This window comes from Armigeres subalbatus, chromosome 3, assembly GCF_024139115.2.
Source record: "Armigeres subalbatus isolate Guangzhou_Male chromosome 3, GZ_Asu_2, whole genome shotgun sequence".
NCBI lineage: Eukaryota > Metazoa > Arthropoda > Insecta > Diptera > Culicidae > Armigeres > Armigeres subalbatus.
In genome coordinates this window covers 9704415-9728057 of record NC_085141.1, presented here as the reverse complement: position 1 = coordinate 9728057, position 23643 = coordinate 9704415, and the positions used below count along the sequence as shown (strand labels likewise).

At 42.6% G+C, this 23643-nt stretch overlaps 2 protein-coding genes across 3 annotated transcripts in view; one reads left to right on the top strand and one right to left on the bottom strand.

Moving 5' to 3' along the window:
* LOC134226449 (hsp90 co-chaperone Cdc37) overlaps window positions 1-23643 on the bottom strand; it is a 395365-nt gene that overhangs the window by 279129 nt on the left and 92593 nt on the right. The window lies entirely within an intron of this gene.
* LOC134226445 (FH2 domain-containing protein 1) overlaps window positions 1-23643 on the top strand; it is a 293104-nt gene that overhangs the window by 221152 nt on the left and 48309 nt on the right. For both annotated transcript variants that reach the window (XM_062707216.1, XM_062707215.1), the window contains exon 4: window positions 201-360. In XM_062707216.1, the coding sequence (XP_062563200.1) occupies window positions 201-360 (160 nt within the window). The remainder of the gene's footprint in view (window positions 1-200; window positions 361-23643) is intronic.

The following is a 23643-nucleotide window of genomic DNA, read 5'->3' as shown; positions in this document are numbered from 1 at the left end:
ACCTTGACTTGCAAATACCACCGTTCTAAATTACCAGCGATTTGTGCCTAATCAAACTATTAATTTCATTATTTCTTATTTCTTTTACCCCCTCTCTCCGCTTCCCTAACCTGTTCGCATGCAAAAATCTGCTGAACGCCGGGTGCAAAATTTCGAACCCAACCCAAACGCCCAAATGGACCCCGCGGGCACCGGAGCAGACCATCAAAGGCGAACGCTATCGACTGAATATAGTTGTCGTGGAGCTAGACAAAACAACTTCGGTCGAGTATCAGATTGCGTTGCTGGCGTTCATAAATTGTGTCATAATATCGGCTGCCACGCTGCAGGAGCGGATACGAATGCGAAATGAATTTATAGGTGAGTATTTGATTTACAATAAATGCGTTTCCGAACGGGTCAGGTTACTGTGGAGGCGCGACTGGGGACTGGAGGACAAACAACGTCTTGGGTAGACAAAATACCTAACTGTGCAACGGCATGAATGAATGACACTGACCACGCCGACAGTAACGGACGGGACTAATGGGGAAAATACCAAGTGCGTCCATATGCAGGACGTAGGGTACAGGACAGGAATGATCAAATATTGGTTTCAATGTTTGTATTTCTGCTGACACATTCCAACGGATGCGGATCCGAGAGAGACTCGAATGACGAATAACATATGCACCCACTCAGTATGGCATGCTCATGTGCGTATTGCAAAACGTGGAGTGGAAGAGGCAATTCTTAAGAAGTAACTGTGTGCATCCGTGGTATGACGTTTCGTGGAATATGCTATTTCTATGGACGACTAAGAGCTCGAGTTCTTCGTGTACCACTTCGTCTTCTAGAGCTGTCCAAAAATTCATCGTCATGCGTCCTTCTCTTTGATTTTACGCAATATTCCATAAAATAATTTACATTTTGTCCCATGTTCCATAAATTATTAATTTAATATATGCACCCATTAGAATTATGTTTTTATTTTTGTCAGATCTAAGTGGAGACGCGCTATTAAATTTCACCAAGATGTACACCAGAGCTCAATTGAGAGACGCTTTTTTGCGTTGCGTAACAACGGAGTTTTTCGTAGATTGCATACTGATAGCTGCCATGTAGGTCTATTGTTTAACTTTCTTACTCCAACTCCTTCTCTGGATTGTTAATTGGGATCTAATAGCTAATAGATTTCGGTCGACTTCTTGCCAACCCAATTGGAGGTCCAAAATGATAAAGGATAAAAGCTACCATTGCTGGCCGGAAATGGGCGTGAAAATCTGTATGCAGGAGTTTTTGGGGCCGGGAAAGGTTCTTAAGATGGTTCGAGACCCTCCCTGCTCTAGAAGGAGGGGGGGCTCCCATACAAATGAAACAAAAATTTCTGCATAACTCGATAATTAATAAAGCAAATGGAACCAAATTTAGCATGTGGAGGTTTTTGAAGACAAGAAATGTTTCGATGATGGTTCAAGACCCCTCCACTCTTTAGAAGAGTGGGCTCCCATGCAAATGAAACACACATTTCTGCGGACGTCGATATATATTCAAGCAAATCCCGAGCAGGAGCGACGACCTTGATAACAGAAATTGCATAAGAGGTAAAACACCAAACAATAATACCAAAAATTAAGATGAAAAATACTTTAGGCATAACATGCTTAGGTATTTCAATACCAAACGAATAATAATTTGTAATGCGTTTGGTATTGAAACACCTAAGTATTTTACATATAAATTTTTGGTGTTATTGTTTGGTATTTTACCTCTTATGCAAGGCTAGTTCATAACAGAGTATGGTTTCAATAACTTCAATAACAATAACTTCTAGAGGAGAAGGATGCAGCGCGGGCGGTCGCGCTGCAGCAAGGTACCGGGCAGAACGTGGAACGTTATAGACGGAAGCGGAGACAGCAGACCCGCCTTTTTCAGGAGAAGAAACGCCGTCTGGATGAAGCGGAGTGCGAGGAGATGGAACAGCTGTGCCGTTCTCAACAAACACGCAAGTTCTATCAGAAGCTCAACGCATCCCGCAAAGGCTCCGTGCCGCGAGCCGAAATGTGCCGGGATAAGGATGGGAGCATCTTGACGGATGAACGTGTGGTGATCGAAAGGTGGAAGGAGCACTACGAGGAACATTTGAATGGCTCTGAGAGTACAGGCAGTGAAAGTCAAGGCAACGGAGGAGATGACTACGTCAGTTCAGCGGACGATGGAAGCCAACCAGCCCCCACCTTGAGGGAAGTTAAGGATGCCATTCAACAGCTAAAGGCTAATAAAGCAGCTGGTAAGGATGGTATCGGAGCTGAGCTCATCAAGATGGGCCCGGAAAAGCTGGCCAGTTGCCTGCACAAACTGATAGTCAGAATCTGGGAAACCGAACAGCTACCGGAGGAGTGGAAGGAATGGGTTATATGCCCCATCTACATGAAAGGCGACAAGCTGGAGTGTGGGAACTTTCGAGCGATCACCATCCTTAATGCCACCTACAAAGTGATATCCCAGATCATCTTCCGCCGTCTGTCACCATTAGTGAATGAGTTATCAGGGAAGTTATCAAGCCGGCTTCGTTGACGGCCGCTCGACAACGGACCAGATCTTTACTGTACGGCAAATCCTTCAAAAATGCCGTGAATACCAGGTCCCAACGCACCATCTGTTCGTTAATTTCAAGGCGGCATATGACATTATAGACCGCGTAGAGCTATGGAAAATTATGGACGAGAACAGCTTTCTTGGAAAGCTTACCAGACTGATCAAAGCAACGGTGGATGGTGTGCAAAACAATGTGAAGATTTCGGGCGAACACTCCAGTTCGTTCGAATCGCGCCGGGGACTAAGACAAGGTGATGGACTCTCGTGCCTGTTGCTCAACATTGCGCTAGAAGGTGTCATGCGGAGAGCCGGGTGTAACAGCCGGGGTACGATTTTCAATAGATCCAGTCAATTTATTTGTTTCGCGGATGACATGGACATTGTCGGCCGAACATTTGCAAAGCTGGCAGAACTGTACATCCGCCTGAAACGTGAAGCAACAAAAGTTGGACTGGTGGTGAATGCGTCAAAGACAAAGTACATGTTTGTGGGCGGAACCGAGCGCGACGGGGCCCGCCTGGGAAGCAGTGTTACGATAGACGGGGATACCTTCGAGGTGGTAGAGGAATTCATCTACCTCGGATCCTTGCTAACGGCTGACAACAACGTTAGTCTTGAAATACGAAGGTGCATCATCTGTGGAAGTCGGGCCTACTATGGGCTCCAGAAGAAACTGCGGTCGAAAAAGATTCGCCACCGCACCAAATATCTCATGTACAAGACGCTAATAATACCGGTTGTCCTCTACAGACATGAAACATGGACAATGCTCGAGGAGGACTTGCAGGCACTCGAAGTATTCGAGAGACGGGTGCTTAGGACCATCTTTGGCGGTGTGCAAGAAGACGGTGTGTGGCGGCGAAGAATGGACCATGAGCTCGCCCAACTCTACGGCGAACCCAGTATCCAGAAGGTAGCTAAAGCCGGAAGGGTACGATGGGCAGGACTGATACTACCGGAAAACCTGTGGAAATTCGAACATTAATGTGCCAGTGAAAGTGCTCTAAGCCCCTCCAATAGACAATATACAAATCGCGCCATAGTGAAGTGCCTGAAAAGGAGAAAATCGCCATAGTGATGTGCCCTGAAAGGAAAATTCGCCATACTGTCCTGAAGAACTAATCAGCCAAAAGAGTTTTGTCCATCTTGAGATAGTGTAAAATAATGTGATTCACCATCGCCCGAAAGAATCAAAACGCTATGAACATCATAAACACCCATCAAGAAAATAACACTGTGACTCGCATCGAACCACCAATCAACAGCTGTTCGATCTGCTACAGTTTGCCTATACCATTCGTCAGCAGCAACACAAGAGGGAAAAAGTAATTGAACGACGGCCGGCATCGTCGCACAGTGGAGCGTGTGGGATTTAAATTTGGAATTAATTCGGAAGATTCAGCAAGGATTGTGGAATAATCAAAGCATTGTTCTACTACCTGTCAGGTATGTTAGAACAAGTATATGTTTAGCCGAAGCTTGTGCAATACTCTCGCTAACACCAACATTGCCATTTCTGTGCGATTTGCGGCTGCTTCGACCGGTGGCATCGGAGTATATCTGTTCGCGAAGAACATTTTGGGTGCACGGACCGTGCAAGTTGCGACGGAACGACGACGATCGATTTACAGACGGACGACACTACGAAAGCTTCTAGGCTCGGGCATCACGGAAAGGCTTTTCCGGCCAGGTAAATTCATATGAAATAGTATATGCCCAGCCGAAGCTGGACATTTGATACTGCACGCCTAAATGTATTTCAACTTTTCGATGCAATTTGGACTGTTACGAGTCGAATGACGGACGGTTTTTGGAAGGATTTGCGTTGATTTTGAACCGAATCTAATTCGTTCAGCGCCATCTTTAGTTCTCCAGGTGAGACTAAGTATATGTCCTGCCGAAGCAGACATTTTTGAAACTACATTGGTTGTTCTTTCTCCGCTGCACTCGATTGAATGAACTGAGACGATTCCCGCTAAATTATCTACTGGTTAGCGGCGTTGGAGCATAATTTGGATTATTTTTGAACTCGGCTACTGGTACCTGCTGTTGTTTCATAGGTGAGGCGAACAGTATATGTCTAGCCGAAGTTTCAATTTGAATATTACAACTTTATTTCCACTCCCTCGCATTTCCTGGCTTGGATCGGAATCTGAGGCATTCGTCCGAATATTGGAGGTGTTCTCAATCGGAGAATTTGCTGTTTTTGGCTTCGGCTGCCCCGCTGTTACTTCTCATAGGTGAGCTGAACAGTATATGTCCTGCCGAAGCGGACAATATTGAGTACTACATCTCCGATTTTATCAATTTTTGGATTTGCTGACGGTTCTACGATTCTGCGAGTGGAGTAACCCACTGACTGACGACATTGTTCGAGTTTCCGTGGTGAGACGACAGTAATCATGAAGCCCGTTACCAGGAACGCGGATTCCCTGAAGAACCTGACGACGAGGCTGAAGGGGTTAAAGTTATCTTTAAGTAACATTAGCCAGTATGTTAAGAACTTTAAGGAGGGTACCCCTGTCGCTCAAATCAATGTTCGTCTAGAAAAGTTAGATAGTTTGTGGGTTCAGATAAGTGAGGCAATCTGGGAAATACAAGCGCACGAGGACTTCACGGAGCCCGAAAGTTTGCAGAGGGAGCAGTTGGAGGTGGAGAACCGCTACTACGATGCGAAATCGTTTCTGGCGGAGAAGGTAGGAGAGGTTCAAAACAATTCCGTCCAGAACCAGTCTATTCGCCCTGGAGATGCCACTCTACATGGTGGCATGGATCATGTTCGCCTACCTCAAATCCAGCTGCAGAGTTTCGACGGGAACATCGACGACTGGCTCAGCTTCAGGGATCTCTACACGTCTCTGATCCATGAGAAGCCAGACCTACCCGATGTGGAAAAATTCCACTACCTCAAGGGGTGCTTAGCAGGCGAAGCTAAGGCACTGATAGATCCGCTAAAGATCACCAGGGACAACTACCAGGTTGCTTGGAAGTCGTTGCTAAAACGCTACAACAACAGCAAGCTCTTACGGAAGAAGCAAGTGCAGGCTCTCTTCAAACTGCCGTCCCTAACCACGGAGTCAATCGCGGATCTTCACAGGCTGGTCGACGGATTCGATCGTGTGATTCTGACCCTGGATCAGATCATCCAACCGGCCGAGTATAAAGATCTGTTGCTGGTCGAACATCTAAGCGCTCGTCTCGACCCGAGCACACGGCGGGGATGGGAGGAGCACTCGTCGACGAAGGAGCAGGACACCATAAGGGACTTGCTGGAGTTCCTGCAGCGGAGAATCCAAATTCTCGAAGCTCTACCAGTGAAGGCGGAATCAAAAGTTGTCGAGCAGTCGCTACCACCCAGGAGAAGGCCGTTTTCAGCGAAGGTCAGCAACAACGCCGTACAGTCCAACAACGCTAAGTGTCCCTCGTGTGCGCAGATACATGGACTTCATACGTGTCCATCCTTTTTGAAGTTGTCGTTGTCCAGTAGGGAATCATTCTTGCGTGCGGAATCCCTCTGCCGCAATTGTCTCAAGCGTGGTCATCTGGCTCGGGAATGCACTTCAAAATTCTCCTGTTGGCATTGTAAGGGTCGACACCATTCGTTACTTTGCTTCAAGGGAGGAGAACGCAAGGGTAGCCAAGGATCCCCCAGGAGATCGAGTTCAGGAGGGAGTCCGAAACGGGGTTCTACAAGCGCAAGGTCGAGGGCAGCGAATGCTTCAGCGGTCGAATCTACTTCTTCCAACGCGGCGCAGTGTGGGTCATCCCAAGTTCTCTTGGCTACAGCTGTCGTAGTGATCGAAGACGATGTAGGATGTCGCTACCCAGCACGTGCACTTCTGGATTCAGGGTCAGAGTGCAACTTTATCTCCACTAAACTATGCCAGGCGATGAGCGTTTCCGTACAGAAAGCCAACATTTCGATTCAGGGCATCGGGCAGTCCGGAATAAAGGCATCGCACAAAATTAAAGCTGTCGTCAAGTCCCGCGTTTCGTCGTACGCTCGATCTATGGAATTCCTTGTGTTACCGAAGGTCACAGCGAGCCTGCCAACGTCCACTATTCAGGCAAGTGGATGGGACATACCTGTAGACATCGAGCTGGCGGATCCAGAGTTTTTCCGGTCGAGGAAGATCGATTTGGTATTGGGCATCCAAGCTTTCTTCACCTTCTTCCCGTCAGGAAGTGAAATTCAATTAGGCAAGAGCCTGCCTGTGTTGACAGAGTCCGTTTTCGGATGGATAGTGACAGGCGAAGTCACATCGGATAGTCAGGCGACTAGATACTCCTGCAACATGGCAGTGTCGGACGATCTGGAAGAGATAATGGCACGGTTTTGGTCCTGCGAGGAAGTGGGAGCCGTCAACAAACACTCTCCGGAAGAAAGCCGCTGCGAAGAGCTGTTCGAAAACACGGTGAAGCGGGAAACGGATGGACGTTACACAGTTACCCTCCCAAAGAACACTGAAGTGCTGGCGAAAATTGGTGAATCGAAAGACATCGCATTGAGGCGATTACGAGCTGTAGAGCGAAGGTTGGCGAAAGATCCTGATCTACAGAGGCAGTACAGCGATTTTATGACCGAATATATCAATCTCGGTCACATGCGAAAGGTGGACGAACCTGAGGAGAAGGCAGTCAAACGGTGTTTTCTGCCACATCATCCGGTAATCAAGGAGACTAGCACCACGACCAAGGTGAGAGTGGTATTTGATGCCTCCTGTAAGACTTCTACTGGAATATCCCTCAACGATGCGCTGTATGCTGGACCAGTAGTACAGCAAGATCTTAGGTCGATCGTCCTTCGGAGTAGAACTCGTCAGGTGATGGTGGTTGCTGATGTCGAGAAGATGTTCCGGCAAATCTGGACGAAATCCGATGACACTCCGCTACAATGCATCCTGTGGACTGGACTAGATGGCAAGGTTTCTATATACGAGCTGCTGACGGTGACGTACGGTACCAAATCGGCACCATATCTTGCTACACGTACTCTGAAGCAACTGGCATCCGACGAGCGGGAGCGGTTTCCTCTGGCGGCTACGACGATCGAAGAAGACGTGTATTGTATATGGACGACGTTATTTCAGGAGCGGGCGACGTCGAATCTGCGATCGAATTGAGGCGACAACTCGACGCAGCGATGATCAGCGGAGGATTTAAACTGCGAAAGTGGGCTTCTAACCGTCCGGAAGTACTCGAAGGGCTTCCGAACGAATGTTTGGCGTTACCGGATGCAAACGGTATTGATTGGGACCAGAACGCGGAGGTGAAAGCATTGGGCTTAACATGGCTACCCAATGTTGATCGTTTTCGGTACAAGTTCGAGATTCCTCCTCTCACGGAAAACCAGATTATTACGAAGCGACAAGTGCTGTGTTTCATAGCGAAGCTTTTCGATCCGCTTGGTCTGCTCGGAGCAACGATTACCTCAGCGAAGGTTTTTATGCAGCGGCTTTGGTGCTTGCAAAACGAGAAGGGTGAAACTCTTCAATGGGATGACCCGCTACCCGAAATGGTGGGTGAGGAATGGCGAAAGTTTCACGAGCAAATCCCAGTATTGAACGATGTACGGGTTCCACGGTGCGTTATAGTTCCAGGATCGGTATCCGTAGAATACCACTGTTTTTCGGATGCTTCGATAGTCGCATATGGTGCGACAATCTATGTGAGAAGTCAGATAGAGGATGGCTCGGTTACGGTTCATCTGTTGACCTCGAAATCACGGGTGGCGCCGCTCAAGACGCAATCTCTACCACGATTGGAACTCTGCGGAGCACTGTTGGCAGCACAACTCTGGGAAAAGGTGGCAGAATCGCTGAAGATAGAAGACAGGGTTTATTTCTGGACGGACTCTACCTGCGTTCTTCATTGGATCAAGTCATCGCCAGGAACTTGGACCACTTTCGTCGCGAACAGGGTTGCGAAGATTCAAGGCTTGACGGGAGTAGACAAATGGAGGCATGTTCCAGGGAACACCAACCCAGCAGACTTGATATCGCGTGGAATACTACCCAACAACATCCGTGACAATGAACTGTGGTGGCATGGGCCCACATGGTTAAAGCAAGACCCTAGGGAGTGGCCTGTAGCCACGGAAGCACCACCGAAGGAAGAATTGGAAAAGCGACGCAACGTGGTGGTTTGCGCTTCGTCGAAGGAGTCCGATTTTCTCTCGGATTATCTAGTAAGATTTTCGACGTTCACAAGGTTGATTCGGATGACAGCATACTGGTTGCGCTTCCTGAATAACCTACGGTGTCCAGCCGCAGAAAGGCAAACGGGATTTCTATCTTCGTGTGAGCTACATCTCGCTGAGCAGCTGATAATTCGGAAGGTTCAGGTGGAGTCTTTCCCGGACGAGCTGTGCAAGTTAAAATCGGGCACGTCAGTATCACGGAACTCACCTCTACGGTGGTTCAATCCTCGGGTCGATGAGAACGACGTTCTGCGAGTCGGTGGACGATTAGCTCATTCGGAAGAATCACTGCATTCTAAGCATCCAATCATCCTACCGGCAAGGCACGCTTTCACCGAGTTGATTCTTCGTCATTATCATCAGAAATACCTGCATGCTGGACCGCAGCTTCTACTTGCTTCAGTTCGACAGCGGTACTGGCCGCTTGGTGGCAGAAATCTGGCGAAGAAGATCGTTCATCAGTGTCAACGTTGTTTCCGGGCTAAACCGAGTACAATCCAGCAACAAATGGGAGAACTGCCAGCAGCAAGAGTCTCTGTTTCAAGGCCGTTTTCGAAAACCGGCGTAGACTATTTTGGGCCGGTATACTTGAAGGAAGGAAGGGGGCGTAAACCAACGAAAGCGTACGTTGCAATTTTTGTGTGTATGGCTACGAAAGCCGTCCATATGGAGTTGGTGTCAGATCTATCGACGGAGCGGTTCTTGCAAGCTTTGCGAAGATTCTTTGCGCGCCGTGGGCGCTGTAGTGACGTCTATTCAGACAACGGTACCAATTTCGTAGGCGCAAGAAACCAGATCCGAGAACTTTTCGTGTTACTGAAGGAGGAAAAACACCGAGCCGCTGTAACGAGGGAATGTGCAGATGAAGGAATTTACTGGCACTTCAACCCTCCAAGTGCGCCGCATTTTGGTGGATTATGGGAAGCCGCGGTTCGTTCAGCCAAATTCCATATATTGAGGGTACTCGGTGGAAATCCAGTATCGCATGAGGACTTCACCACATTGTTGGCACAAGTAGAAGGATGCCTTAACTCCAGACCATTGACGGCGCTATCCGATGATCCGTTGGACTTGGAGTCTCTAACGCCGGCGCATTTCTTAGTCGGAGCATCACTTCATGCTTTGCCCGATCCAGATCTTGGAGACGTCCAGCTAAACCGATTGTCACGGTTCCAGCTCATACAGCGACAATTACAGGACTTCTGGAAACGATGGCGCCGGGAATATTTGTCACAACTTCAAGCTAGAGGGAAGCACTGGCAGCCGGCAATAGATGTGAAGGTAGGAAGGCTGGTTGTCATCGTCGAACCTAACATACCACCTATGCAGTGGAAGATGGGCCGGATTCAGGAACTACACCCTGGCGCGGATGGAATAACTCGAGTAGTAACGCTAAGAACGTCAACCGGGTTCATGAAAAGGCCGGTAGCCAAATTGTGTGTGCTGCCATTGCAGAATCAGGAAGATTAGGGTCAAGTCAAGTCAATCAATTCAGTCCGGTGCATCGTGAAGGGTTTTTTTTCTCTATTTTTTTCAGAAGTTTCTGGAACTTCAGGGTGGGTGAGGATGTCTGCGATCAATCAAGCGGTTCATTGAGCAACGGAGGAATGATATAGAGATCGCACTGAGGAGACTGATGGTGTCAAATAATATTGCTTACCTAGAGCAGTGATAGGTGGTAGTGTACCGGTTCGCTCTTTCGTAGGCTCTCCCATCATCATATCTACACTGCCGTGCGGACGGTCGTCGTTCGGTGCGTCGGTGATTATTGAAAGGCAACAGCAGCAGCAGCAGCGTTAGTTGTAAACAGTCCGCCGTCGTGCACATTTCGAGGGGCGAACCCTTGATCGTTTTTTTATTGTTGCGTGTTAAGTTTAGTATTTAGTAATAAATGTAATTAGTGTCAAATAAAGTAGTGTCGTAAATTAGTGTAATAAATCGATGTTTGATGTAAAGTAAATATGAAGTGTAATAAACTGTAAATTGTGTTTCAAAGTGAAGACTTGGAGTTCTGTGTAATCAAATGGTCGTTTGATGACGAAATCTGCCCTGGGAAAGGTGTCGTTTTGGACTGGGTTCGCTGGCCAACATAGTGAAGGTGAAAACATAGGTCTCGGTCGGGAAGGAACCCGACAAGGACATATTGCAAGAATGCCGGACAGCAACCCTGCAAAGATGGTGTTCGCTTCCGATCCGGTAGGTGCGAAACGGCGAGGAGCGCAGCGAGCGAGATGGGCAGACCAGGTGCAAAACGACTTGGCGAGCGTGGGGCGTAACCGATGATGGAGATATGCGGCCTCGCAGCGTGTACTGTGGCGTCAAATTGTTGATCCAGTGTTATCTGTTTAGATGTAAACTAAATAAATGAAAATGAATGGTTTCAACAACAGAATGAGATTGAGGTAATTTCTACTGCTTGGGATGGAACCAAAATTGGCATATGTAGGTTTTTGTAGACAATAAATGTTTCTATGGTGGCACAAGACCCCTCCCAGCTCTAGAAGGGGAGGCTCTCATACAAATGCTAAGAAATTTTCCTCGGATAGGGCGAAGCTATTAAACGTGCCCTGGCTAAATAGCCTAGGTTTGAGCTCGCTAGAACGAGAAAGAAAGTAAAATGCATTAAATGGCCCTTCCCCTTTTTTGCGTCCATGAGACCCACAGAAATTAAACATTTTTCCCGAAATATTAATACTATACAAAGAACAGACTTTCCTTCAATTTTGATTATCACTGGCGGAGTTGAACTGGAGCATGAAGGCGGGGGTTAGGGACAAATGGTCGAAAGACAAAAGGTCGAATGGACAAAAGGTCAAAAGACAAAACGTTGAAAGACAAAAGGTCGAAGGGACAAATGGTCGAAAAGGACAAAGGTCGTAAGGGACAAAAGGTCGAAAGGACAAAATGTCGAAAATGACAAAAGGACAAATGGTCGAAAAAAAAAACAAAACATAAAAAAAATCAGGTCGAAAGGTACAAAAGGTCGAAAAAGACAAGAAACTGAAACGGAGAGAATCAATCTCGGACTTACAAACTTTGTCTTACAAAGTTAGCAAAAACTCTGCTCTTTTTTTTTCATAATTTTAAAGAAAATTCAATCAGTAAGTACAACTAATAGATGGAACACGCGCACATCAAATATACCGGCGTGTATTACACGTCGATATATTTTCAATGCACGCGCCTCATTGAATAAATTTTATTTAATTGTTAAAAATATGGAAAAATAAAAGAGCAATTTTTTTCACCAACTGTGTAGGCCACTCTGTCTCGCACAATACAAGCTTTAAATCAATAATCTTTTTTATTTGTAACAGAACTATCTAGATTTTTATAAGATTGTTTCATGATAATTACTCCTTCTTTGAAAATAGCTCATTCTTCAACTTTGATTGATAAGATTGATGTGTTAGTTCTGCTTGAAGTTAAACGCATTTCACAAACTCCTTTGGAATACACCCAGTTTTTTATCAACTTGTTCTTGATCGACCTTTTGTCCCTTTCGACCTCCTGTCCCTTTCGACCTTTTGTCCTTTTCGACTTTTTGTCCCATTTGACCGTTTGTCCTTTCGATCTTCTGTCCCTTTCGACGTTTTGTCCTTTCGACCTTTTGTCTTTTCGACTTTTTGTCTTTCGGCCTTTTGTCTTTCGACCTGAAGGCGAACGTGACCCATCAAAATTAATATTTTCTTTGAATTTTTATTATATATTGGATAATAGATAAAGATTTGGTTAAAAAAGCAAATGTGACGGCATTTACGCATTGTCTATATGACGAATATGACAACTATAAGGGAAGTACGTACAAATCCTCACGTATTTAACCAGCTAATACATAGTTTATGGTGGAACCAGAATTCAGTGTAGACTGTAGAACCAAAAAAAAACGGAATTGAAAAATTGAAACGAACTTACAGTTTTCACTGTCAAGGAAGAATGAACCGTCTTGGCTCTGAAGCAGTGTTGGGAAATGTAGATTGTATAACATTTCACCGAAAACTATTTCGCGGAATTCATTTTCACGGTTGAACATTTCGCGGAATAACATTTGGCGGTTTGTAACTTTTCTTGGTACGACCTTTGGCGGGTTGTACCTTTTCGCCGAATGGCTTTTGACGGAATGTACTATTTCGCGGAATGTACCATTTCGCGGAATATTAATAATAATAGCCTTTGTTCATTTAGCATTCCCACAATTATTACCTGCGAGGTTTCTAATCCAAGTTACCATTTTTTGCATTCGTTAAACACGCGATTGAAACTTTCATACCTAAATAAAAAGCCGGAAAAATTGTTTCGATAAATTCCCTAGACCGGGCCAGAAGTTGAACCCAGCCTCCTTCAGCATGGTCTTGCTTGGCAGCCACGCATCTTCCCGCACGGCTAAGGAAGGCCCTACAGAATATTTAGAAGTAGTTTTCAAAATTCCAATTGCTCCTTATACCGTGCAGATACATCCATTTGAAGAAGACGTTACCGCTCCTTTCGCCTTATACCGGGCAGACGCATCCTTTTGTGATAGCTTTCTTCTACATTGATAAAACAGGTTCGCATAACAGTCCTCGTCTGGTCAAGAGGTTCCGAAAGAATGAATTTATTTCAATCATCTTACATCTAGGAAACTTAAACTCTACACAGTTAATTAATGGGTGGTAACCTAACTGACTATTCCGAAAATTGCAGTCAACCAATCGCGTAGCTTTGTTAAGTGTATTAGTGTAAAGTGTATTGCCGAAAAGATAAACGAAAGAATTCAGGCCATCTGTTTTGTGTGTCAATATCGTTTGACTGTTTTGTTTCTTTGCTGCTTTACGGAAATGAAGCATGTGGTAAACATAAATTATACTGTTAGCATTTTTGGTGGTCCGTGTTTGGAAAACGTTTTTACTTGTGAGTTTCTGCTTTACTAGTGGATATGCATACAATGTGTTGCTTAATGCTTGGGTGTTCTGGAAGGTTTTATTTTACAGGTCATAAATTAGAAAACTGAGATTTAAGGATGACATTTGAATTAGGTTGACAATTGCTAAAGATTTTATACTACACTTTTAAAGAAGGCATTATCAACTCCTTTCGTCTTATACCGGGCCGATGCATCCATTTAAAGAAGGCGTTACCCCTTCCTTCAACTTATACCGGGCAGACGCGCTCTTTTGAAAAAGGCATTATAAAACTCCTTTCGCCTTATACCGGGCAGATGCATCAATTTAAAGAAGGCGTTACCCCTCCCTTCGCCTTATACCGGGCAGACGCGTTCTTTTTAAGAAAGCATTATCAACTCCTTTCGCCTTATACCGAGCAGAAGCATCCATTTAAAAAAGCCGTTACCCCTCCCTTCGTCTTATACCGGGCAGACGCGTTCTTTTAAAGAAGGCATTATCAACTTTTTTGCATTATACCAGGCAGATGCATCCATTTAAAGAAGGCGTTTACTCCTCCCTTTGCCTTATACCGGGCAGTAGATATGGTGGAGTTTCAGGTTTGAAAATTAGTACAATATCGGGTTCGGGTCGAATACGGGTTTGTGAGATAGAAAAATCGGGTTAGAGTCGGGTACGGGTTTAAAAAATAAAATACTGAAAAAACTAATTTCAGTTTTGTTAATTGTGAGGCTAGTTCGTTGTTTGGGCTTACATTTTTTTTTAATTTGAAGAGAACCAGAAAATATCTAGTTTGGAATTTTTGGGGAAATCTTTTGTGTATTTTCAAATGAAAAAATTCTCGGGTACGGGTCGGGTTCGGGTTTGCATTGAATCCAAAAAAGTTAGCCCGGATTTCATGTAATTAAGCAGAAATCGTTAAACATTTGAATAATAATTATTGGTGGGGATTCTCATCGATTTGTTTTCGGCGAAAAATGACAAAACAAATCTTTGCCAGTCTGTCCGGACGTTTCGGTCGATTTACTGGCCTTCGACCATCTTCTGCGGACAAATCTCCCAGTCACTTATTTTCTAACAGACAGCCCTTACTACTAACTGTCATCATTGAGTCTTTGGATCTAAACCATTGGTTGACGATATGGCGATACTCACAACTGCGATTAGCGTGGAGCTGATCTCTGAACAAAAGCTGTGACGTGAGAAAATATTTTTGGCAACATGGTCACTAGATCCCTTTCTATTAAACATATTCTCGGCCAAACATAAAGATACTTTTTCTTAAAATGTGGGAATTGTTCTTCAGGAAACTAAGGAACTGCCCCTAGAATGCCCCCTGAAATACTAAAGCCTCTTTTGTCTGAAATTATTTCATTACTTTATTCAAAATTTGTTTGGAAATTCAAACATATTTTCCTCTGAAAATTTCTTATCTCATAGATTTGTTTTAGATATTCTTCCTGGAGTTTCTCCATCGGAAAATCCATCAAAAATTTATTTCAAAAAAATCCTCCTGGGATTCAACCCGAAAATCCATCGCAAACTTCTTCAAGAATTATTTCAGTAAATTCTCCAAGAAAACATTTGGGAACTCCTTCGGATACTCTCACAAAAATTCCTTCCGAAATTCTTCCTGAAAAGGAGCTTCATGGAGCAGTTCTTCATAGAGGAATTCTTGAAGAAATTTTCGGGGGAACTTATAAAGAGATTTATGGACGAGTTCTTGAGGTAGTTTCCGGGGAAAATCTTGATAAAAGAACAAGGGGGAGAGGTTCTAGAAGAATTTCCGGTGTTATTGATTTGAGATATTGCTATGAATTACTTTTAAAAAATCTCGGAAAATCCGGAAGGCTTTTTGAATGGATATTTTTGGGGAAGCACCGGTTATATTGTGAATTCGGGCAGGATCTTCCAGGAGAATTTCTTAAATAATTTCCAGAGGAATTTTGGTGGAAATTTTTAGAGGATATTCCGAAAAAGTTTTGAGAAAATTTCCGGAAGAACATCTGGAGAAATAGCTAGTTGAATTTGCAAACAAATTTCCCAAGGAATTTCCGGGAGAATTTCCGAGGCTTTCGATGTGGCTATCGAGGTCTTCCACGTGACTTTGTGAAGAAATTCAAAGTAATTTCTGGAAAGGGGGTGTCCATATACGTAGACAATTTGGGCAATTTGGGCAATATGAGCAATTTGGGAAAGTATGGTATAGCAAATTTCCACGGCTCAAACATTTTTTTTTAAGGTTTGCATTAGCAATTGTCTACACTGAGGGAGGGGGTTATCGAAAACAGATTAAAGTGTGTCCACGTGGAATATGGACAGCCCCAAAGGCCTCGAAGTAATTAATGAAGAGATCTTGATGAAATTTCTGGAGTAACTTCAGAGAGAATGTCAGGAGGATTTTCCATGAGAATATCTAAATGATTTTCTGATGGAAGTTCTGGAAAAGCAGACGTGGAAATTGTTATAGCAAGAACAAAGTGAATTGCTGAAGAAATCAAGAATTTCTTGAAAGAATTAACGGAGAAATTCTTGACAATAATTTAAGATGGATGTTCGGAGGAATTTTTGAAAGAATTCACGGAGAAATTTGTGGAGTAACTCCTATGAGTCCTAGTTGAATTTTTGGAGGAACTTGCGGAGAAATTTCTGGAAGAACTTGCGGAGAAATTTCTGGAAGAACTTGCGAAAAAAAAATCCTAGAGGAACTCGCGGAGGAATTCGTGGAGGATCTTGGATTGTGAGCTATGTCCTATGTATTTGGGCTGAAAACCTTGGGTTGAAAACGTTTCATTTTTTTTACTCAGAATAGAAGCTATTTTTTCTAAATTTGACGCAAAATATTCAGACAAAATACCTCACGTTTATTGAATGAATATTATCTATATAGGATGCATCGAAATTTTAAAGGAACATTACTTGCATTTCAATTTGCCGACTATTTTTATAGTGCTTTTAATTTCTGGAGTGGTCTATTTTGTCGGATACTTAATTGACGAATGTAATAAGCGTTATTGTAAATGGGCCATAATCTTATTCAATACCTATCAAATATTAAAACCTTTGCCTGTTGTTCCGATCCATGTTTTCCTGCAATTCAGTCATCAAACTCTTTTTGTGCTGTGCTCGTGCTACAGTTTGCCGTTTCCTGTTAAGTCGGGTATTGGCCACCAGCTTTAATGCTAGCTGATTTGTTGGAGGCGATCGCTACACCATGTGAGATTAAACATGGATAATAGTCCTGTCGTAACTTACTTACGAGCGTTAACTGTACGAATAAATTAACCCATTGGCCACACTGTACCTTATGTCAAAGTTTGTAACATGCGGTGACATGAATAAATAATGACGCTCCAAACAGTCAATTTGGCTATAAACATTTTGCAACTTGTCGTCTAAGTTATACTGCATTATATTTGAGAATAGCGCGAAACGAAACGTGGTCCTACCTACAACTAGGAGGTCAGCGTGTCACTCCTAAATCGATTTTGCCAACATTATCCATATGTGATTGTCATTAATTCATCGAAAGTATAATTCGTAGACATTTTGGCAACGATAGCCTTCGCTCGTTGAATAACTGATTATGAGACCACCACTGCATCATTATTGACTTCGCAAATTATCAAATCACTGTTTCGGTGTACCGACACCGAACAATAAGTCACAATCACCTTAAGTACATTGCCGTGCGATTTGAATCGTTGACTTTGACCTACCGAAAATGAAAAGCACGTTCGAAGTTAGTCATCAATGCTGACAGCAAGTGTGGTTTTGTCATACTGTTGGAAGCGCTCCTTTCGCCCCAAATGTGTCTGAAGTTTTGGGTGATTTATGGGCCAATTTTCAAAGCCTCTACTTTTTAGTATCATGAGACCACCACTGGCAGACTATGAGAGCGTTCGTATGTTTCACAATTGAGTCTTGAATCTTTACATATATTTTCGGTGATTATCATCACCATACTTCGCGAAGTCAGATTTCGGTCTTCTGAACCATTTAATGGCTATCTTTCTTATCGCTGCGGAACAAAACTGCGCCACACTTCAGCAATGGATAAGATAAGACCACGAGTATACGAATAAACAACGCGTAGGCGTTTCTCCGCAAGTAGTACGTGATTGATGTTTGCGGTTTTTATCTAGACGGCCTTGTAAGGACACCGAGAATGGAGGAGGGAATTCATTGAGTCCGTCCGGACCGTTCAATAAAACATGATTCTTAACTATTCAGTACACGTACCAATAAACAAATCAAATAAAATAATCGGTCTAAACAATCCCTGAAATTATAAAGCGCCAATTACCCCGTTAATCGATGAGGCAAGCAAAACATCCCAACGTCTCCTCCGCTTTATCAATCTGATTACGCCAAACTGGGTGTCAATAACGGATCGCATCATCCCGGAAAGTGGTAAAATTTATAAATCAGATTTTGCGGGACTGGGGGTCAACAACATTCAATTAGAAATAGTGCTCATCAATAGTACATGGCTCGAAAAGCTAAGCTACAGAAATCATTCTAACCACTTCACTGCCTCGTCGCTATGTAAGAATATAATGTAACTACAGTAATATTTTGATATCTTGTTCTTCTTCTTCTACATGGGATCTATATTCCAACTGGAACATGACCTGTTTTTCTAGTATTTCCAGTCATTAAGTTATTTTTTCTATGCCCGCCAATTGTATGATGTATATTGTTTGACCAGTACAATGGATATACTATGTCCATGGAACTGAGAATGTTTCCCACCCAAAAACATCATAGGTCAGATCGATAATCCAACTCGCAATCTCCGGATTGGTAACCATACACCTTTGCTCAAAAGGCTAACTGTAGACCCCGGATGTTTACATACCAAATTAATCTTTGTCCTAAAACGAACATTTTGTCCAAAAAGCAATATTCTCTTTGTTTGGCAATGTGCTGATATTTATTTATGATCCGATATATGCGCTTTAAACAACAACAACAACAAACGGAGAGACATCCGGGACGTCCTAGGAAAAAAAACAGATTAATCCACCTAGCGGTGATGATGCCTTTCTCGTTTCTTTCGAGTGAGTAATTTTAAACAGGAAACAATGGAACAGGATTCTGCGTCGAATACAACCTGTTGCGAGCAAATCGGTTGAGAGTAAGTGCCTGAAAAATTAGCGAGACTTTTTGCGCATATACACACACACACTATGTTTGTCAGGCATCATCTCAATTCGCCGAACTGAGTCGATTGGTATATAACACTATGGGTCTCAGGGCCTTCTATAAAAAGTTTGGTTTTGGAGCGAATACATAGCCTTTATCCGGGATTCACGAAAATTTGAAATATTCCGGAGGATGTTGATGGCGCCTTACAGTTGATGTCGTATAACGTATCTGTTATATTAGAATCAAGTGGTGGAATGGGATGGTACAAACTCGTATTATGACAAGTGAACATTGGGTGTGTTTCTTTCGCTTTAAAGTTTTTTGGTAATATATCTTAGTTGTAATCTTTACCAATGACAACCAACTATACTGATTACAATGCGATACTCTGATGGACATCATAAATGAGATCTTCGATAGCGGTTCCACGTAACGGTCAGCACAACGTAATTTTTTCGGACATTTGCGCACAAAGCTAAGAATAGTAAATACAATAAACTCATATCGATTAAAAGCGATTGCGTTTGCTTGTAAAATGACATTTTGAAACCGGATTGGAAAACATTACAATGATAAAATAATTTAGGTATACAGGAAAGCCAAAAGCTGCTATCTTGACCTGACCATTGTTCCCCAAACTGTGTATGAGTAATGCAGGGGAGGATGATCGAATTCTGTTTTTACTTAAACCGTAAGCGGTAGGAAATAGCCAGATAGGCAATTCAGCTAGGCCTAAAACTGAATTGCTAATCAGGAGAACTAAATTGGGAAATAAACTGCTTTTAAATGGGGAGCCATCGCATCATAAGAGAGAAAGTGAAAATGTTAACAAAACGAAGAAAACTTTCATTTCATCTATATTTTTATTTAAGCAGAATACAAAATAATAAATTACAAGATAGAAGTACATAGTGACACGGCAGGTATTTCCGTCCATCGTCATAGGGGCTAAAACCATCGAAAGCACCATCCATTCGCTAGAGCTCCACTATAGCAGAACGTATCTCCTGAGCTTAAGATTTGATACGAATGAGTTTGTCAAAAAAGTGTCTCCTTTATTGGTTTTCGAGACTATGACGAAAAGACGAAAATACCTGCCTTAACCGTACTCACTTCACCCGTTATCATGTTTAGGGTGGAAGAAGTAGCGAAGACTGTGTGTAGAGAGAGACGTTTAAATGTAACAATAGCTCATTGTTTTTGAACTACTGGATGGCATCCTTAAGGACATAGTTGGAAGAGTACCACGATGGCAGTCAATATGGCACCGGACCTTCCGCGGGTCAATACCACACCTCCCGCACTCCTCTCCTACCAGCATTCGAATGCATCGAACAGCACCGAACAAAACTTTAATATTCAAATTACTAACCTGTTCACAGCATATTTATTCACTTCCCGTGATAATGAACATGTTTCTCCAAAGAGTCCTATGTATTTCGGCTCGATTTATATCATAAATCAGCAGTTTCGTGCCAATTTAATAGCCGTTTGCGATTTGGTGGGCTTATCACTGCACTTCACTTCTTCTCAAAGGGCATTGAAAAAATCAAGTTTTTACTCACTTCTCCGCACATGAGCAGCTCGAAATGTTGATAGAATGCAAATTAAACATCACTTTTTGAAATCAGTCACTTGTTTGAAGCGGAAACTTAATAAAAACTGCTATTTTTGATCGAAAAAAAAAACACTAAAAACGGATCGCGGAGCGAATGTAAACACCGGCAGCGGCAGCAGCAAACTAATATTTAGGGTGTGTGTGTGTGTTATTACAATCTAACTCCCACTGTCTGGCAGTGGCATTATGGGTAGAATATTCGTGCAACCATTTAATTAATAAAATTGCGAGAATCTTAGACCCGGGAGCTAGAAGGTGATAGCTCTATTGTAACTCCATTGGCCCGTTTCAAGAACGCATGCATTCCGAAGCTTTTGTTGTGTACAATAAGCCCCGCATGATTACACCCACATATCACAATGATATATGAAGTGCATTCACACTTCCTGGATCAAACATGAATACTTTTGATCCTGGCCTTGATACAAATATTATATTAATATATCATCATTGACCTGACTTACCAATTTTTATTACCCTTTTATCAATTTACTTACGTGTTGTTCTAAGGAAAACCATTTATCATTTATCATTAGAAACTTATATAATTACATATTTATTAGTTTTATTTGCTTTAATTCTACGCTCCTATTCTTCTAACTCTGATTCCGATTCTTCTTCACTCGCTTCAGTTTTATAAATCTCCTCCGCTTTTCTCTTCAATTTATTTTTATCTTTTGCTAACTCTATCCATTCTTCTTCTCCTACCCAAGGTAACTTTGCCTTATCTTCTTGGAGCGAATCTTTCCAAGTTTTTGCAGGTCTTCCTCTTTTCTTTTCAATAAATTTCACCTTTTCTGCCATTTTTAACGGATGACCTGGATTCCTTCTTTGAATATGTCCCCAGTAACTTATTCGCATTACTCTTACTTTTTTCACAGCAGTTTTACCATCCAAAATGGTTGAAATTCTAAACCTGCCTTTTGGGGCTTCCCTAGAGTATGTTAGCATTTCCTTTAGAATCTGACTTTCATACCTTGCCACCGATCTTCTATTACTCTTTACCAATGATGCAGCTTTGAGACCATACGTAATTGCTGGTGAAATTACCGTTTTGTACATTAGCTTAGTTAACGACCAAGGAGGTTTGTACTTTTTTAAATATTCTATTATTAGTTTCGAACCTCCGATTGCCTGTTTGCATCTCTTTCTCGTAGTTTGCGGTCGATCTAATGTTTCAGAGAGAAAAGTTCCTAAATATCTCAATAATTTTACTACTTCATACTGCTCTCCATCTAATTCAACATTATTTGGTATGTTTCTGTCGCTCTGCGGTTCTCTTATTAATATTTTACTTTTATCTGCGTTAATCACAAGCCCTACCTTTCTCAACTCGTTCTTCAAATGCTTTATAAATATTTCAATATCTTCTAGATTATCGGCTATCATCAAAATATCATCTGCAAAAGCTAACACAATGGGAAGTTTCTTATTATTCATCTCGAGTAGGTTTAACTTCTTCATTTTTTTCTTTACTTCCATTAAAACTTTTTGAATTATTAATGTGAATAAATATGGCGACATTGGACACCCCTGCTTAATACCTTTGCTTTTGTTTACCTTTTGTGTACTTATTCCTTCCCATAGAATGCTAGCCTTTTCCGCATTTATTGCTTGACACACTCTATTAACTATATGTTTTGGTACTGTTAATTCAATTAATATTTTCCGAATAGATTTGATGTCCACACAATCAAAAGCTTTTTTAATGTCCAATGAACCAACAATCAGTGTCTTGCCTGTGTTCCAATATGCTTCCATGTATCGCCTTGCACAAAACATATGATCATCTGTAGATCTATTTTCCGTGAAAGCCGCCTGATGCAAACTGGGCTCTCCTGCATACTCTTTTAGTCTACCTAAAAGCCATTTCGTATAAACTCTGTATCCCATATTTGTTAACGAAATTCTCCTGTAATCATTTGTGACTGACGCCTTACTTTTTTTTGGGATCGGAATCTGAAGCGAATCTCTCCATTGCTGTGGAATTTTATTGGTAATCCATGCTTCTTTGATTATCCTATGCAGTTCGTTGATCGTGTCTTCATCTGCGTATTTGATGAACTCATTTCTCACTTTATCTTCTCCTGCAGCTTTCCCGTTAGCCAAGCAATTAATTATTCTAAGAATTTCTTCTTTTGTGGGAGCAGGGGTGAGTTCGTCATCATCCTCTTCAATGGTCATCGGTTCTCCTTCTGATGTTCTCAACTCCTGTATCCAGTTTTTCATAGGTATAGGTCAACTAGCTGCTTTTTTCCTTCTCACATATTTTCTAAGAAATCGGTTCGATCGACTTATTCGCTCCCCTACTTCGTAGTCCTTAAGATTGTTATAGAAATCAAATATCTCCTTCTCGTTGTGTTCCTTTACTTTGCTTTGGTATTCTTGCCTTTTAATGTTTACGTTTCCTCTATACCATTCTACATCTATTCCTCTCTCCTTCGCTAATCTTAACTTTTTCCTAGCTGCTGACAATGCTCTTAACGCCATTTTACGCTTTGGGGTTAATGTGCTTACGGCGGTTTTTAAGGTCTCATTTGCACAGTGGTTTAATTTTTTCGTCAATTCCTCGTACGCTGATTCAATTTCCGTTGATTTTTCATATTTTGATTCCCATTCTCGTAATGTTTTGTGATATTGTTTCATTGCTTTCTTCTGTTGCAACGTATGAGCTGGTAAATGCCTTCCTTTTAATTTTCTCTGTCGGTCTTTCTGCCTTACTGTTCTCCCGAGCTCTACTAGTATCCTCTTGTGATCCGTTTGCACCGTAGTCCATTTTGCATCAATATTAATCACGTTCAAGATTGTATCAGCTGATAGTACAACGTGATCTATCTGTGAGGAACGATGGCCGTTACTCCATGTAGTTAGCAACGAATCGTTGAAACGCAACGAAACTATGTCCATTAAATGTATTCGTAGGAACATCTTTAGATAATCCCCACTCTCATTTGCTACGTCATGTCCTATGAATTCTCCAAGCCTGTCAATTTCGTCGATGTCTATGTCGTTTCTACCAATTTGCGAGTTGAAGTCTCCAATCACTATCAATGCTTGTTTCTTAGGGTTACTATTCACATACGCCCCCAAATTCGCATAGAATGAATTGTTTTTATCATTAGGCGCATGCACATTTACCACCAGAAGACTTTCTGTATCTCCTTCTATGAAAACCTGAGCTGACATAATATTTTTTTCGACGTGCCTAACATCTCGCA